The 18,371-nt window shown below is 39.1% G+C and overlaps 1 protein-coding gene across 1 annotated transcript in view; it reads right to left on the bottom strand.

The window, feature by feature from the left end:
* The window catches only part of ofcc1 (orofacial cleft 1 candidate 1), a 106,828-nt gene that overhangs the window by 63,269 nt on the left and 25,188 nt on the right, over nt 1-18,371 (bottom strand). The window contains exons 7-10 of the mRNA XM_077735747.1: nt 16,269-16,511; nt 11,146-11,297; nt 10,604-10,718; nt 9,242-9,518 (exon numbers count right to left, since the gene is read on the bottom strand). Of these exons, the coding sequence (XP_077591873.1) occupies nt 9,242-9,518; nt 10,604-10,718; nt 11,146-11,297; nt 16,269-16,511 (787 nt within the window). The remainder of the gene's footprint in view (nt 1-9,241; nt 9,519-10,603; nt 10,719-11,145; nt 11,298-16,268; nt 16,512-18,371) is intronic.

Below are 18,371 nucleotides of genomic sequence, written 5' to 3'. Positions count from 1 at the left end.
AAACTGAAAGTATTGTATTTGGAGGTCCGGACAAGATTAAACATGTTAATCATGCCCTTTGCAACGTCTCATCAGATATGGCTTTTTTTTTTCTTGCGCTTAATGTTGAACACAGAGCAGTGATTATGCGTTATGTGATACAGTAATCATGACTTATTGTCTTTGCTGACTCTCTGTTTACAGGATCACACACTGCCACCTAACATTGATCAATGGGGTATTCATGAACAAATTCTGCCAAACACACAGAGATAAAAACATCAACTGGCCCTGACATTATTTATTTATTAAATTACATTAACAAACTATCTGAACTTCAGTATGTAAGCAGTTAGATAATAACATGATGTCAAAAGCATATCCACATCCATTTTTTTGGTTTGAATGTACATATATATCACAAAGAGTAAGGCCCTCCTCACAGTATTATGGCCATGTCAGATATTTCTATGCCCTGATTGGCTCCCTTCCAGTCAAACGAGTGCTAATGGAATGTTGCAGAGGACATTTTTCCCCTAAGATGGATATCTATAAATCTAAATACATTTTAAATAAAACTCGAAATTGAGGCTGACAATACTTGGCACCAGCTGACTTGTTAAAACAGGAAAAATAATGTATTATGCACTTCCAATAGCCGCAGTATCGGGTTATTAAAATATGCCTCGATTATGGACTGTAAATCTAAATTATGTATGTATGTTTCTTATCCCGTATGTGTTGGGCACAATAATTTCATATCAAATAAAATAGACTTGTAAAGTGATAGCCCATTTCTACAATACACTGCCCACTATTCAAAATGAATAATGGGAGAATGTCTACTGGTTGTACACACACTAGGACAACAGCTCAACAAAAACAAAAAGTCTTGTTTGGCCCATCATGAATTATAATGGAATTTGTTTCACTCCACACAGTTATCTTGTAAAAGCTCATTCGCAAACATGGACGACACAAGCAGAGGCTGCATGGACAGCTAAGGGCTATGTCCGTGAACTTAGAACACTGGAGCAACCACAACTCCATCATCTCCAGGCATTCAAGGTCAGCAACAATCCCCTATGCGCCCTGAATGTGAATACCAGCACATAGATCCACACACTTACACATTGATGTGCAAACATGTGCATCATCATTAATTTTAGTCTACATAGATTTTCAGAACTTTTCAGAAAGAAAATGTGAATGGTTGTTACCACAATACATAATACCAAGCTCGCAAACAGGCCACGGCGACAGAAAAAGCCTGAAGTCCACCACGCTGTTGAGACCCCTTCAATGTGAAACACTGACCACTGATATAATGGGTTGCTGCTCACCTGTGGCCCTAATTGCCTGATGCTTAGTCTAAAATTCCAAAGGGAATGTGTTTATCTGGTATTCACCTTTGGGCATTTGTCAGGTTAGTGTCAAGTTATTATTGGGACCAGTTCAAAGATGTTATAAAAGAAAAATACATTCCACAATATTTTTCTGACACTTATGATTGACTTTTTTTTAATAAAAAAAAACTTTTCTCTGGGTACTCCGGTTTCTGCCCACATTCAAAAAACATGAATGGTAGGCTGAGTGCACACTCTAAATTGCCCCTAGGTATGAGTGTGAGTGTGGATGGTTGTCCATCTCATTGTGCCCTGCGATCAGTTGGCCACCGATTCAGGGTGTCCCCCGCCTCTGGCCCAAAGTCAGCTGGGATGGGCTCCAGCACCCCTAGGGAACCTAAAGAGGATAAAACGGTTCAGAAAATGAATGAATTAATTAACTGATAAACATGATGATGTAACATATGGATGTTTCCATAACAGGAGGGAAAAAAGGGTTATACACTAATATTGCAGGCCTAAAAGTTTTAATCTAGAACTTCACTCAAGCACGGAGAATCTCACATTTTACTCAGTAGCAAATTATGTGCTAGGGAAGCGCAATTAAGCATGTGTTCTAACTTTCATTCCTAACATGACATGTTGCATTAAAATTACACGTTAATTTCATTAAATGATTTTATTTACTGCTCATCCTAGTAAAGGTAGCTCTGAAACCTATCCCAGCTGACTTCGGGCACTAGGCTGACGAGACCCTAAATCCGTGGCCAGCCGATCGCAGGGCACAAAGAGACGAACAACCATCCACACACATACCTAAGGGCAATTTTGGGTGTGGAACCAGCCTACCATACATATTTATGGAATGTGTCAGGAAACCGGAGTATCCCGAGATAGCCCACGCAGAACATGCAAACTCCACACAAGAGGACCTGGATTTGAACCCAGGACCCCAGAACTGTGAGGCCAACGTGTTAACCACTCATCACTTATTTTTAAAAGACTGCAATTAATACATAATTCCACACCAAGACCGCTGACAGTACTCTGCTGGACGAATGTGTACTGGCTCATGATCCATACAGCTTTGTTAAGGTCTTGCTGCTGGAGAGCTTGGAGCCCTTCTATCTTCCACAACCTCTCTACCATCTCTCTTTTCCAGCAAACAAGATCCCCTTATTAAAGGTTGAATGTCTGACCACTCCATGAATTTTCATGAACCCAGATATTAGATTTGACAAATCAGACAAAAACAAATTTAAATAAAAATCTAAATAAGCTTCACTTATTAATATTCTAAATATTATTTGTGATTCATATCAGTAGAGTCCTAATATACATCTAAAATGCTGGGTAAATGGGTTTCTATATTTGATTGTTTAGGAATGGGATATAGTAACTGAAGTAACTATTCGACCTTCACTTAATTACGAGAATAATATTGTTTGTTCAAACAAATGTAATGCGATAGACAATTACAGAGGAAACTGCAACACATCTTTAAACTGTAGAGGCCACAATCAAAAGGGAAACATTGACGTGCTTTGACTGCTCAAGGGGATGGCTATTCTAATGGTTGTGGGTGTGTTGGTTGAGCAGAAAAATGTAGAAAGTGCAAATTGCGGCAGAATCATCTGCATGCTCATGGTGATCCAGTAATGGCAATCATGAAACAAGATGCTAATCTAATTTGTCATTAGGTTTCAAACAAACCCGATGTAACTGGATCATTCATTTATTAAAAGGTCACTTAACGCAAAGTGCCTCCAGCTAATCTTCAAGTTAGAAGGCTAAAAACTCTAAATCATGCTTGGATGAGTCAAATGAGACATTTTAATCCAAAATTATATCATTAGACAATAACAGTTAGTCAACCCTATATTTTGGTCAGGTTTAAACATGTCAGTTATTCTATTCTCATAGATCAAGATGTTAGGATCTATTCTGAAAGAGACATCACACACATTTTTGTTCCTTAGGGATTTATCTAATTTCTTCCCTGGGAAGCCAAACTTCCAGTCAAAGGTTGCATTTCTTTGGCTTTGTCTGTGTCGTAATGAAAGAAAAAAGATCTTTATACAATAGAGGAAATTTATAAATAAATTGGAAGATAGAAAAATTCTGTTATATAGTTCCTAAAATATATAAAATAGGGGGAAAAGTTCTTGATGTGGGGGAATTTGTACTTCTTTTCCTGGTTGTGCTGGGTTTGCATTTTATAAAGCAGTTAAAGCTGCCGGATAACTGGCTTCCTTCATTGTTGATGAAATTGTTCTATATAAAACACCTGTATTTTCTCTCGATATAACACTACATGAATAGCTCTACATGCAAAAGAGGAAAATCATGTCAGTTTGGCTTAACCAGCAGTGGGAAAGAAGCTAGACACATTTTTATTCATTAAGTCACTTACCGATCAGGTTCACTTCCCAAGCAAACCTCTAACCTACTGACCAGAATGTGTTTATGTGCTGACAAGCATGTGTGGTAGTATGTAGCCATGTGGTTTGTAGAGATGTGGTACCTCTAGCCATGATATGGCAGAACATAAATCTCTCATTGTGAATGCCTCCCTCCTTCACACTCTCTTGAACACTCTCTAGAAAGCCACTCAGTTCGTAGGGGACATATCCCTTGTGGGTGTTAGGATCTATGTGCGGGGGTCACAGGTCAGTTGACGAAGGAAGTGACAAGCTGTGAAATGTAAAAGACCAATTTCTTCCACATGTTTTAGTGCTGGGAGAACACTGCCGAGCTGTCAGTCGGCATCACGTTTAAAATGGGCCAGGGTGGTACCCAGCAGACCTGTCACAACTCATTTGTAATTAAAAAGCCTGCTTGATTTATAAAGCGGAACATGTCAGAACGTTTTGAGAACTGTTAAATAAAGATGAAAAAAGGAATAGGATGTATTATTAACAAAGAGGCTAGTTACCCTTTGCAGAAGATCAATATCAAATGAGTTTTGTGTTAGTGTTTGATGACTGTTTGACTGTGTTGTGTTTCGCCTTAGTTGCGGAGAGTAGCTGAACTCAGGCACAGGAAGCAGGCAACGAGAAGGAAGTGCTAGTGCACAACGTAAGGTTTTAATGGAAAAAATATTTACAAATAACCTTACAAATGATTTATCTGGGAAAAAAATACAAACTTAACTGGGGAGTATGAAAACGGGGGTGATTCACACCGACGAAGACCGACATAACGAAAGACAGAAAATACTTCCACACCTATGCACAAAAACACAGAATTTAAATACACCAGTGGTGTGCAGTCAGGGTCTTCAAGAAATATCTGAATAACAAAATGATGTTAATTATATTTTGTCCAAGAATACTTATTAAATAATTCCAAATTGTCTGTTAGCTTCCTTTCATTGATTTTCCCTTTGGTTGTACTGCTTCCAGATGTGTTTTCATATTGAAGCATTTAACCAATCACATTTCAACCATTATTTGTTGGCAATTTTCAGATATGTGCCTCAAGGCCTGCAAAATCAGTTCTGCAGGCTCTGCTGCATTAAATAAGTGTCGATAAGAGTGTTGATCAGAATTTGATTTGGTGACACCATGGCCTTCTCGCAGGTATGATATGGCATTGCCTTCTTGCAGGCGTAAGGATAGATCATCGCTTTCATCAACTATGATTGGCTAGTGATGGAGTGGACAAGCCAGAGATACCAAACTGTATCTAGAGCGAACTGGGACGACCTAGGACATGCATGTGTTCCGGATACAGATCCTTCCAGAAGAACTGAATGAAGTGGAGATGGAAGTCTGGGCTTCCCTGCTAAAGCTACCGCCCCCACGATCCGACCTCGGATAAAACGGAAGAAGTTGAGATGAAGAGGAGATGCTGGCAGCCTGTGACACATCTCCATCGTGATCATGACAAAAAGTGTCTCCGTCACCATTACTCATTTATTGCTAGTTTTCCAGTCCCCTGGCGATGTTAGCTGTCAAATCAGACTCTTCACGGTAGTACACTGTGAAAACACCATGACATCATAATACAATGTCGTGGAATTGGACTCTGTAACACTGTCAGTGACAGTAAACAACCCAAAAATGGCTTAGTTTGGGTTATGCACAACCAGATGTTAGACGAAGGCCCAAGTCGAATGTTTCCCTGCTCAAGTTTCTTTTGGAAGGCTATATATTATCTACCGCTCGTCCTACATTCCTACACTCATCTATGGTCACGAGCTGTGGGTCTGACCGCAAGAACAAGATCATGGATACAAGCGCCTGAAATTAGAGAAATTGGAGATAAGGTGCGAAGCTTGGAGTAGAGCTGGTTACCTATTGGATTGAGAGGAGCAAGATGAGTTGGATCAGGCATTATTAGGCTGTCTACTGGAGGCATACTAAGATTTCATGAATAGTTCAAAAAACAAATACCAAAATAGCCAAACAAAAATGCAGAAATGCTAATGAAACAGAACATTATCTTGTATTTCAGAATGGTGCTTATCGTTAATTTCACCACAGCAAACTCGATAGCCCAGTAACATGCACATCAGATTTGTCTTTGGCGATCAATTCTTTCTTAAACTCGACAGTTTTACTTTTTCCAGTATTAAGAGCAATGTTCCCTCTAAGCTGCGTGCGTGCGCAGTTGTGCACTACTCTCGTCTTCTCTGCGCAGCAGCAATCATATGGCGCACAGTAATAAAATCCAAACTTTTTTTTTACCCCTTTCCCCATGATGGCTCCGTTTACGCGGCATCCAGTGGCAGTAGCTCTGTCCACTCTTATGTTTTTCGTGTTTTACAGCATGTTTAACATTAAAAATTTGTGGGAACATTGACATGCACCTAAATATGGTAGGTGTGATACTGGTGTGCCCATAGCGAGGAATGGTACTCAGTGCGCTGAGGGAGGTTGTCTTTCTGCCCAGACCAACGAAAAATTTGAGGGAACTTTGACTATCAGTGTAAGGGAAACTTTGCAGCACCGCCTCAGAGCAGAAGTTAACATCAGACCAAGGCACACGGTCTCAGAAAGAAATATTAGAGCTATTATTTGTATCACTAAACTTAAAAATACAAAAGAAACATGGTCTCTTTTTGCATTATGCATGTGGTTGAGAAACCGTCGCAGTCAATCAGACATATCCCTCCCTCAGGTACACACAGAATGGTAAATTAGGTAAGGCTCCTTAAGATAAATATTCAATACATATAAGATAAAACTAAATATTCACATTTCATCAACACTATGTAACTAATAAATATGAATTCTCGAGAAAAAAAAGAATGCGAAACGGCTCCAACAAGAAGCCTTACTAAATCTTACTTGCGTTCTTTTGAGCCATGATAGGGGTTTAGTATAGTCCTCATTATGAAGAAAAAAACAGTCAGTAAATGTAACTAAAATGCCACATCTGCATTCAGAGTCTGAGTTATACACAATCACAAAGCGTGTCGTGCACCAGCTGGTTGGGCCATGTTTTTTCTGGCTTTTGTCGGCAGCATCGGCATGCTTGATTTTCTCAATTTTAGAAAGTTCCTAAATTTTCATACAAACTACAATTTATTTAAAGTCTGGGACTTTCGAAAACGGAAAGAGGGCTGTATTGCAATGTATTAAGTTTAGAATATATTTAGAAATATGTTAAGTACTGTACTCACAATGACAATAACTCTACTCTGCTTGATTTTAATCCCAAAAAGTTGCTGAGAAACCCCTGAAGTTCAATTGGATTGGATAACTTTATTCATCCAATGTTCCGTAAATATCTTGTCACAGTAGCAAGAGGGTGAGAATGCAGATACATGAAAGGCATAGTTTCATATAGTTACAGGTTAGACAATACAGTCGCAAAGGCCGCGGAACAACAACGCAAAAAGCACAAAGTAAAAAGGAAACCAAAGTATATAAGATCATTAAGAATCATTAAATAAAATCATTAAGAAGAAAAAGCAGCAAAAACACAAAACAAGCAAAAGCGGACAGAGCTACAGCTACCGGCTGCCACCTGAGCGATGCCATCTTGGTTGAGTAGCAAAAATTGATACAGAATCAAGAAAAAGACGTTATAGAGTTGGATAAAACTGGAACCACATACAGGAAGTCTTCCACAAGATGGGGAACTTTTGCAGACTGTGACCGAGGTTGAAAATATGTCAACTCTTCCAAGCTCTGCACGGTTCCTCAGTAGTCTGGAGCCTAAGAATCAATAGTAGCAGAGTACAACCCCTCGACGCTGTTTCTGGCCTGATAAGCGCCGACAACTCTTCCATCTTATCCCATAATGGAATGGTTGGTCTGAAGTGTCGCTTCTTCTCCTGTCACTTTTATCCAGCTCCGAAATTTCAGCGGTATTGAGGTGTTGCTCCTTCTGCTGCATATTGTAACAGCTAGTCCAATGTGTATGACAGCATAGGCATGGCTGAATGGTTTCAAAAAAGAAGTAGCAGAGAGAAGCCAGGCTAAGAGAACAAACAAAGTTGCAAAATCATTAAAGTATAAAGTACAAAGTAATGTAAAAAGGAAAGTATTACGAACTGTTAAAATATAATGAAAAAAGATAGAAAGGCTGTAAAACACGAAAAACGATTAAGAACGGACAGAGCCACTGCCATCTTGGAAAAAAAGATGAAGTATTTACTGTACAGTTTATTGGGACCTTTATTCCAAGTCAGGTAAGGCCTCTTTGTCAGATTCGAGAGGAATCGTTGGAGGAGCAGGAGGTTTAGCAGGTTTTTGGTGCAGAAGGAACATGGTGATGGGAAGTTGTGAGTGCTATTTCTTTGTTTCGTACGAATATGGTTTTGTACAAGAACAAGACACTGTCAATTGACAAATTCGAACATGTTTATGACCATGTTGTCATCAATAGCCGGGACCCTTTGTTGCCAACTGCGTGCTATATTGAAGATCTCTTGCCGATTACTGAAAGTAAGACCACTTTATTCATCTTCATTGTAATCCTCACTGTCCTCTAATTATTCACTCTCCGATTTCATAATTTTGACATGATTATCATCAGTTTGTTGGGGGTTGACTGGCTCTTGAGCATGACTCCATCATGCTGAGAAGCCTAGCCAGGTTATCTTAAAAATCTTGCCAGCTTCACAACCTTATCCACGGCTGAGTAAAGATCCTCTTCAGGTGGTCATAACATCTCATTCGAGCGTCAAGCGTTTCTTCTTCCTCAGCCGGCAGCCATTTCTTTTTCAAGGAGACTACAGCGCTTGCAAGGTCCAGCAGGAATTTTGAAATTGTTATAACCATTTTTCATCTATATAGCTATCTTTCATATAATTTACCATGAAACTTGAAATAACTCAACATAGTGGGTATAACCTTTCACTGAGAATTAAGGATACCTGTTCCTAAATTACAGAACCAGGATTTGCACTGAGATATAAAATAATTACAATGTTTGTCTTTGAGTTTATTTGATTTCTATTTTGAATATTGTAATCATAATTCTTAATTCTAATTGTTAATATGGGCTAATGAAATTCATTTCTACACTTGGCTGTGTACCTTGGGGTTTTTGTTGTTGTTTTGATTAAAGAAAAGATTGAAACACTGACCAAGATTATGAATGATCTCCCTATCTAGAGAATGGTTATTCCTTTTAGCTTGTTATCTACATTTGTTTAAGTATCATTTACGCATTTTTTTGCTTTAAAATCAGCATACTTTACCAATAATAGGTACTTTTGGAGCATTTGGTAATTGCTTTATTATGGTTATTTCTCTATGTTAGGGGGTTCTGGCTGGCATCGTATCGAAGGAGACCTTGTTTGGCTGCCAAGCATTACCTAATGTATTATCCCTCTCCTCTAGCTGACGAATAGGAGCAACGAATGAAACTGTCATTCTTCTAATGCCAGTTATAGTGATATTAGGGTGACATTTTCCCAATGTGGCATCATCTGAGGGAAGAGAATATTAAACCCCTACCTTGCAGAGATGATGACGAACAAGCAGAATCAGCTGAAATGTGGAAGGGAGACCCCTGGGGAGAATGGACCACTGCCTCCTCTCCTGCCTCAATGCTGGGTCCAACGTGGTGCATGTTAAGAGAGGGGTGAATGTTCTGTAGATTTATATTGGACCCAGAAGGAGCCTGTGTTGGCAGTTGGCTGTGCTGGACGTCATGTTGGAGAATAACACAGGTGGTTAAAGATTGCATCTCGAGGGTGATGGGTCCAGATTCTATTGGTGGGAGTCTCCTTATCTGAAACATAATGAATGAAACTTGAATGTTAAAACACCTCTCATCTCATTTTCTTAACCGCATTGTCCTCATTAGGTTCACGGGGGTGCTGGAGCCAATCCAGCTGTCTCTGACCAGGCCAGAGGCGGTGGACACCCTGAATCAGTGGCCAGCCGATCGCAGGGTACAGGGAGACGGACAACCATGCACACTCATAACCATACCTAGGCAATTCAGAGTCTCCAATCAGCCTACCATGAATGTTTTTGGAATGTGGGGGGAAACTGGAGTACCCGGAGTAAATTCACGCAGGCCCGGGAAGAACATGCAATCTCCACACAGTTGGACGTGACCTGAATTTGAACCCAGGACGCTGTGTGGCCGACGTGCTAACTACTCGCTTCAAGCGGGCCTCTCTGTTGAAACAGCTTACCTCCAATATTCTACATATTTGAACAACTACTTGTCATTTTAAGTTGCTCACTTTTATTTGTGGGAAAGCAGCATTTTGGGTATAATTACAAAACAGGTATGAATGAGAAAACTGCCTCAATTAGCATTGTTCACACCATGGAATGGTGACATCTTTTCAATAAAGGCCACAGTTTATTTTTTTATATATATAGTGCACCCTCTTGCTCTGCATGAAAATCCAATGACTGCCAATTAATTCATGCCTTGGGATAACATGCAAACACAATACAGGAAGGTCTCTACCTGGGATTGAACCGCCGATCTTAGAACTGTGAGGCCAACACATTAAACCCTATTTCACAGGGCGTTATGCATATTTCTCTGTAACTGTGCTATTCATAAGTACAGTGATAAAGCAAGTACGAAATGCATAGGATATTTTTCATCCATCCATTTTCTGAACCGCTTTATGCTCACTGGGGTCACAGGGGGTGCTGGAGCCTATACCAGCTGAATTTGAGCCAGAGGCGGGGGATACCCTTAATCGGTGACCAGCCAATCGCAGGGCACTAGATAGAATAAATATAGAGAAAATGTTCTAATGCATTCAATGTTTCAATGGAGGGGATTGTCATTGGGGATCTGTGTTAAATTCAAAAGTTTAATCGTACCACAGACAGACAAATGCCCACCTGAAAGTACATGTTGCACAACCACAGATCCAGATCAGTGGCGATAAGCTCTTCAATCTTTTGAAACCGGTCCACTTGCGTGCTGGGATTCCCCCTGAGCAGTGGGATTTTGTACCTTGTTTAATAAAAGAAAAATGTTAGGATCAAGTAGACATTTTTAGGTGGAAATTATTAGTATTTGTTTAAGTCAAAATGTAGGATAGGCAACAGCATTGTTCATACTTAGTGTTAGTATCCTTGCCTTACACTTCTGAAATTAGGGATAGGACCATGTGCTTATGTGCACTCTTCTCACCTTTAGGTTTGTTGCTTTCTCATTTAAAATATTTGTATTTTAATGAAGTCTCTAAACTGTTGAAAACTGTGAATGTTTGCTTGTCAACAACTGCGTTGTGATTGACTGGAAACCAATCCAGGGTGTCACTTGCCTCTAGCTAATCAGCTGTGACAACCTATGTCTCCCAATTACATAAAATAATGAGGTGGCAAGCATATACAAGATACAAGATCACACTTGTCTAATTTGACTACCACTAACATACCTGCCCTGGACCAGGTCAAGGTTTGGTCTGCAAACAGGAAATGCCCCCCAAGCCAGAGCAGACTTCATGTAGGTATTCTGTCCTTGTGATGCATCATTCAGTCGGAACATTAGGACCATACAAGGAAGAATCTCACAAGCTGGAGGTAAGATCTGTAATCGCAATGCAGGGCAAACTAACTTCTAATTTTATGCAGACGAATAGACTTGCCTGGAGGTTCATCCAGATACGTAAGCACACATATGCACTGGGTGCATTTGTTAATGCAGTCATAATGAAGTAAACAAGCATAGACTTGCTTTCACTACCAATGCCAATGACAGACACAAGGTAACAACAAGAAAACAGCCCTCAAGGGCCCATCTAATCCACAGCCCAAACTTGAATACAGTAACCCCTCGAATATTGTTTAATAATATACTCAATCACCAATCCACGGGACAAGGAGACGGAGAACCATGCACACTCATACCCATACCTAGAGTCAATTTAAGAAGTTAAAGGTCTCATTCAAATGTATCTCTTGACCTGTAAAAAGGTACTAATTGATTTTCCGAATCTTTGAATTGAGTGTGGGCGGCCCGGTGGAGCGGGTGGTTAGCGCTTCGTCCTCACAGTCCTGGGCTCAAATTCAGGTCATGTCCACCTGTGTGAAGTTTCCATGTCCTTCCCGTGGTTGCGTGGGTTTCCTCCAGGTACTCAAGTTTCTTCACTGTGCCCACTTGTGCCCGGCGATCGGATGGCTGCATGTTGTTGTATTTTTTATGTTTATTAGACAAAACTATATAGGTATGAAATGAAAACATCTTATCTCTCCGGGTTTTAATTTAGGCTTATTTTTTTTTGTTAATTGGGCAGGGTGTGGTGGATTGGTTGTATGACCAACTTCTCATCACAGAATTTCAATAAACCCAAGTCTTCACCAGGAGTCATACAAGCATTCTGAAAATATGTACATTATGCAGAAATGCCAACATTGTGCATGATTTTAAAATGATAATTTTCCTCTTCATTTATTTAAAATCTTCATTCACCAGGCGGGGGGGGGGGGGGGGGGGCTGAGTTGCTAGACAGCCAATACAGGGCACAAGGAAACAATTCATGCTCATACCTATGTCTAGGGATAATTAACAGTGTTCAACCTGCCTACCATTCATGTTTGTGAGATGTGTAAGAAAAACGCAGTACCAGGGAGAACATAGTTACTCCACACAGGAAGGTCTGACCCTGGGATCGAACCCTTGATCAAAATGTATTGCACTCACACAAACAATTCACATTCTATGTAACCACCAGATTTATTCTAAAACAAGTTTAAAAGATAGATTAAATTAGGCATTCATCAAACTTTTGTTAAATTTAGCAATGTAGGTATCAAAAAATGGATTTAAAAATTATATATCAAGGTTGTCCCTTTTTCTCTAGCGACTGCCTCAACATTTTTTACCTTAAAAAATACTATCTTTTCTAATCCTTAAGAGTTTTAATATAGTTTGATTCCAATGAAGTTAAAATGTTAAAAGTAAAGGATAAACAGGATGATTTTGTCCACAGACTGTGTTGAATCCGTCTTTAGTGACCATAAAATCAGATTGAAGGAGGAAAAAAAATATTGGGGTATCACAAATCTCAAATCCTCTTAAATGCAAAACTTTTTTTGTTTCTTCTTATAGGCTGTTAAAAAAAGGAACAAAGACGCCAGGCCTTACTCTTTCGCCCCCACTCGCCAGCTGAAGGGGCTCTGTTTCTTCTAAATGGAAACCCAGATGCGCAAAGCAAAGACTGCATAAAAAAAGAGACGGATGGAGAGGGAGGAAAGAAAAATAAGCTCCTGGCTTCCTCCTACTATCACTAATTCCTCATTTCCTCTAAGAAGGCTCTCTGAGCACTCAGAAAGATCACACGTTATAGTGTGGGCCAGAATGGAAAATGAAAAAATCCAAGAAAGCTCTGATAATCAAATGGATCTGATCACTGGTTTCACTGCCATCAACGAGGATGACAACAACAGGTTTTTCAATAGCTTTGGAGTGGGGGTGAGTGTCATGAGCCATTTACCATGCTTTACTTAAATCTTTTTTACACTCAACTTCTGAATCAGACGTAAGTCTGCATTCACTTCATGCCAGCTTTTATCCCATTCTTTATCTTTGATGGGAGGAGAGATCCAATCTGGATGTTCTACTGAATGCGCCCACAACGACCACATCTGCTGAATTATCCAGCTAGATGAGGCCTTTGGAGTAGGTATCATAATCGTGAGGAGAAACCATTTGGTTTCTATTTCAAGGTATGTATGCATATAATGAACAAACTGAACAAAGAGTTTTGATTTAGCTGTCAGTATTGATCATCATCACACACTCCTTTCATTCATATATTTAAATCAAGGCATTACGTTGAAGATATTGCTTGTAAATGTTCCTGTATCCTCAATAGATGTGACACCTCAAACGTACTGCTTTGACTCAAATTTTGTGTTAAATTATTTATTACTAATATTACTTATTAGTATACTGTATGCCCAGTTTATATGAATTTTGTATATCGTTCCAGTAATTCCCATGAATCCATGTCCAAATCCACCACCATTTAAATCCAAATGCACACAGACAGAAGAGAAGTTAGAATTTTTAAATGCATTTCCAACTAATTTTTCCTTCAATGAAACATGAATTCCTTATTTGAATGAATAATAGATACTGGTTTTGATTTACATGCAATGGGTTAAATGTCATGTTGAAAAGTTGTTGTTTTATTCATGTGAAGCACCCGAGAGAAAAACCTGGAGGCTGTGTGTGGCATATTTTAACATATAACATCTCCTGCAGTGAAAGAACTTCCCAAGAGCACTTTTCATCGAGAAACCATTCTTTTTTCAATTGTTGTGATGAAACAGAGAATTGGAATGACGAGTAGTGCAGTGTGGCTAAGGTACATTAGCACCAAAAGCTTGTTTGTTGTCAGGATTGTATCTTTTGATATTTTGCTGAATTTCCCATAACTGTAAAGGAGACTCCTTGTAGTGACAATGATGCAAAGCTGCACATGTTTTGCATTTATGCCTCTTTTCATCATGCAAACATATGAGCGAAAGACCTTTTCAAGGCAGCTTCGCCAAGCGTGTAAATAAAGACCTTACAGAATGAACCATCCACTTCTGCTTTTGGTTACTTGAATAAAAACACATTAGCGTCAACAGAGAAAATGGATGAAACATGTCTATGTTACCTGCCAGGGATCACTCAGTTTTCAGTGAGCCATGCAAGCTTTATCTGTGAATTGCAATGCTTACTGCAAAGCAAACTGTTTTGTTAGCGTGGCAGTGTTTACACAAGGCTTTACATAAAAGCATAGTAGCTGTAACTAATGTATTTTAAATTTATAACAGCGAGATAATAGAGAGGTTAGTGACGCAGTGCTGGGTAGAAAAGGTGGGATTTTTGTCATGTCAGTAACGTTGGGAGCAATCTAGATGATCAAGGTCAAATTTTGATCAGGAAATATTTTTGTAAGCAGGGTTGAAGAGCAGCAGCACAATGGCTGCTTGGAAAAAAATACTTCTTCAGGGAGAATAATAAAATAATAATTAAAATCCCACAATGAATATTTGAGGATTGCAAGGGAAATTTCAGACCCTCTTTTCTCAAGGTGGCTCAGAAAAATCAGGAAAATTAATATGCATCTTTCCTCTTCATTTTAATTTGATCCTAAATTTCGGCACTCATGATTTACTTTCCCGGACCACACAAATTGATGCGGTAGGCCAGATTTGACCCCCGGGCCGCCGCTTTGACACATGTGGTTTAACCAATAAGAATTTGATTTGGTGAAACCAAGGCCTTCTCGCAGGCGTAGGGATATGTCATTGCCTCCTCGCAGGCATAGGGATACGTCATCACTTTCACCAACAATGATTGGCAAGTTGACAGTAGCCCAAGCTATCAAACTGTATGTAGAGCGAGTTGCACAAGCAAATATTTTCTGTTGATTTATTAGCGGTTTTGTCAACCCGCAATGGCTGAAAGAGGAGAAGCAATTGATTTGTTTGCAGAGTTTCAAGAATATTGGAAATATTAGAATTTTCAAGAAAAAAAGCTGGACATCATTAAGAAAGGTCGGACAACTCCAAATTAAGCAAGCCTGCCAGAAATACGATTAAGGCGTCGCTAGAAAATTCCCAAACCGATGCTGCATCTCACCAATGTGAATTACATGTCTGGGGAACAGTGTCTGACCAGAACAGTTATATTGTTACACCATCCCTCATTCACATAAATGCAAACCCCACCACCTCTTTCTTTTCTGATCTGAGTAGCATCTGTGTGATTATTATCAGGGAGAATTTGCGATTGTAGTTATTAGCAGCGAGCTCTAATTAAAAAATCCTTCGTTTTGTTTATAATGGATCTGATGTTGGAGAGGTACATGATAGGCAGCGGAGTTTGAGTGGATGTTTCCTGAGCTTACACAACAATTCTGCTCAACAGCCACGCTTGTTTTCTTTCCTGGTGCCAACTCTTTCCAAAATAGACCCGATTACAAACCATTGGGGTGTCAATTTCCTTCGGTCTGTTATGTTCTCGGTGAAAGTCGCTGAAAACCTTAATTTGCCATTGGTAGCCTATGTTTAATGAGGCTAAATGGTTATAGCTGAATGTTAAGTGGTTTTGACTAGCTACTTGCGACAAGACACACAAAAACAGGTGTGGACATGTAGAGGGAGCCTCTGACCCCTGCACGTCCAGGCGTCGCCATCTACCCATGTTCTTTCCATTGCTATGTGGGTTTTCTTCAGGTACACTGGTTTCCTTCTGCATCCTACAACATGACTGGTATGCTGGTCGAACAGGAATGTAAGAGATCTAAAAGAGATATATATATATATATATATATATATATATATATATATATATATATATATATATATATATATATATATATATATATATATATATATATATATATATATATATATATATATATATATATATATATATATATATATATATATATATATATATATATATATATATATATATATATATATATATATATATATATATATATATATATATATGCATTTCATTTTCTGTGTGTGTATTTTGTTTGTTTGTTCTCACCATGAAAAGATTCTGGTTCACGTTCAGGTTTATGTTATAGCAGTATCCCTGGTGTTCAACTGGCTCAGTAGATGATATCCACTCTTGTTGCCCTTTGTTATTACTCCAGGATAGAGATGGACCCCCAAGATGACAGAGAAGGGACACACTGACATTGTAGACTCCCCGGGGAAGTTTGTCTCTTGTGGCTCTTAAACAACGCACACACACCTCCACAGGCTGAGGACTTGTTTTTGGGTAAATCTAAAACAGCCAAAAAAAAGTATATTCCTAAATCAGCTTTGTCTTCCCATTAATTTTTGGTTAACACAAAAACAAAATTCTACTCATGACTTGTGCCACAATTTAGCTAACATACTTTGACGATGGCACCCTAGTATAACAATGCTGTCTATATACATACATTTTACTGTTCACTATTTCTTACGATAAAATACAAATAATTGTTGATTGTTTGCACTAACCACTCATCCACTGGTCCGCCCACCCAAAAAAAAAAAAAAAAACATTATTCAATTGCAGCCCGCCGGATGAGTGTTTAGCACGTAGGCCTCAAAGTGGGACACCTGGGTTCAAATCTAAGTCGGTTCACCTGGGCAGAGTTTGCATGTTCTCCCTGGGCCTCGGTGGGTTTTCTCTGGGTACTCCAGTTTCCTCTCACATTCCAAAGGCATGAAAGGCTGATTGGACACTCTAAATTGCCTATATGTATGAGTGTGACTGTGAACTGTTGTTTGTCTTCTTGTGCCTTTTGATATGCTGGCTACCTATTCAGGGTGTTCTCCGCCTCTGACCCGATGTCAGCTGGGATAGATTCCAGCACCCCAGCGACCCTAATAAAGGATAAAACGGTTCGGAAAATTAAATGAAATTAAATATTATTTAATTATCCATTATAACTGAAATTGATATTTAACAATCCAGATACCAACAGTAATATATTGATACCACAATATTTTGTGGCTTATTAATCCACAGTGTTTTACAATACGTTTGTTGCACCCGTAGCAGACAGCACTCATTACTTTGTCAATAATTGCCTGGGATCTGTTGTCCTGTAATAAATAGTGTTGCGCAATCTTTTCTCTGTAAGCGCACTACAATAACAAACAAACAAACAAAACAGCTTGGTTATAAGTGCAATTAGTGTTAGCATGTGGCAAGTAGTCCAGCCCACACACTTTAAAATGGGTAGAGAGTAATGAAGGCCTTCAAACCCCCCACACCAAAGAGAGAATGTAAAAGAGAAAAGGAAATGGAGATGAAGAATAAAGAAGAAAACAGATAATAATAATTGTACATATACGTCTGTATAATCAGAAAAGTGGCAGAGTTAAGGTAAATGAAGAAGTGGGCCAATTCTTTCCTATCACACGTGGTTTGTGAGCCTGAGTGGCACCTAAAGTGGCATAACATTACAGCACTCCTACAGATGAGATCAAAGGCTCCACAGAGGGATCCTCCATGCTTTGGCTGGCAAGCCGCCATCCTGTCACTGGCATACCATCTTCTCAATGCTTTGCACACATTGACTGATCACACAAAATTTACTCTTAATAGAGACAGGAAATGCTACACACAAATACTTCCTTTCTTTCGAAGTATAGGCTAATATTCAGAGATTAAGCTTTCTCGTTAATTATTTTCATTTTAATTAGTAAATCTTAATTAACAATGAACATTTACCCTTAAAAAAAAATTGGCATTGCAATGAAGGAGGGGGTGAGAAAAAAGGAGAGAATAAATATGACAATCTTTTTGGGACCTCCGGGCAGGATTACTGATGCAGGCTGCCATAGTTATTAAACACGTCCTAAATTAAATGCCTCCCTGAATTTTGCACAGAAATATATTTTCATAGTTTTGCATGCCAAATGTGGCATTTCATATTTCAGATTCCTCTTGCTGCAGTAATTTTAGAGAAATGTCATCTAAACAAAGATTTTGTCATGTACCAAAGGAAATTACTATGCATGGCAGGTTTGGTCATTGCTTTCTCTCACTCTTACTCTCTTTCCCTCTTCTTCTCCTTATTCTGCCTGTGCCGGTTGTTTCAAGTCAGCAAGCCATAAAAAATCTTTATCTCAGTGAAACACAGCAATT

The sequence above is a fragment of the Stigmatopora nigra genome, chromosome 16, assembly GCF_051989575.1.
Source record: "Stigmatopora nigra isolate UIUO_SnigA chromosome 16, RoL_Snig_1.1, whole genome shotgun sequence".
In the NCBI taxonomy this organism is placed as follows: domain Eukaryota; kingdom Metazoa; phylum Chordata; class Actinopteri; order Syngnathiformes; family Syngnathidae; genus Stigmatopora; species Stigmatopora nigra.
This window is presented reverse-complemented; position numbering and strand designations above follow the sequence as displayed.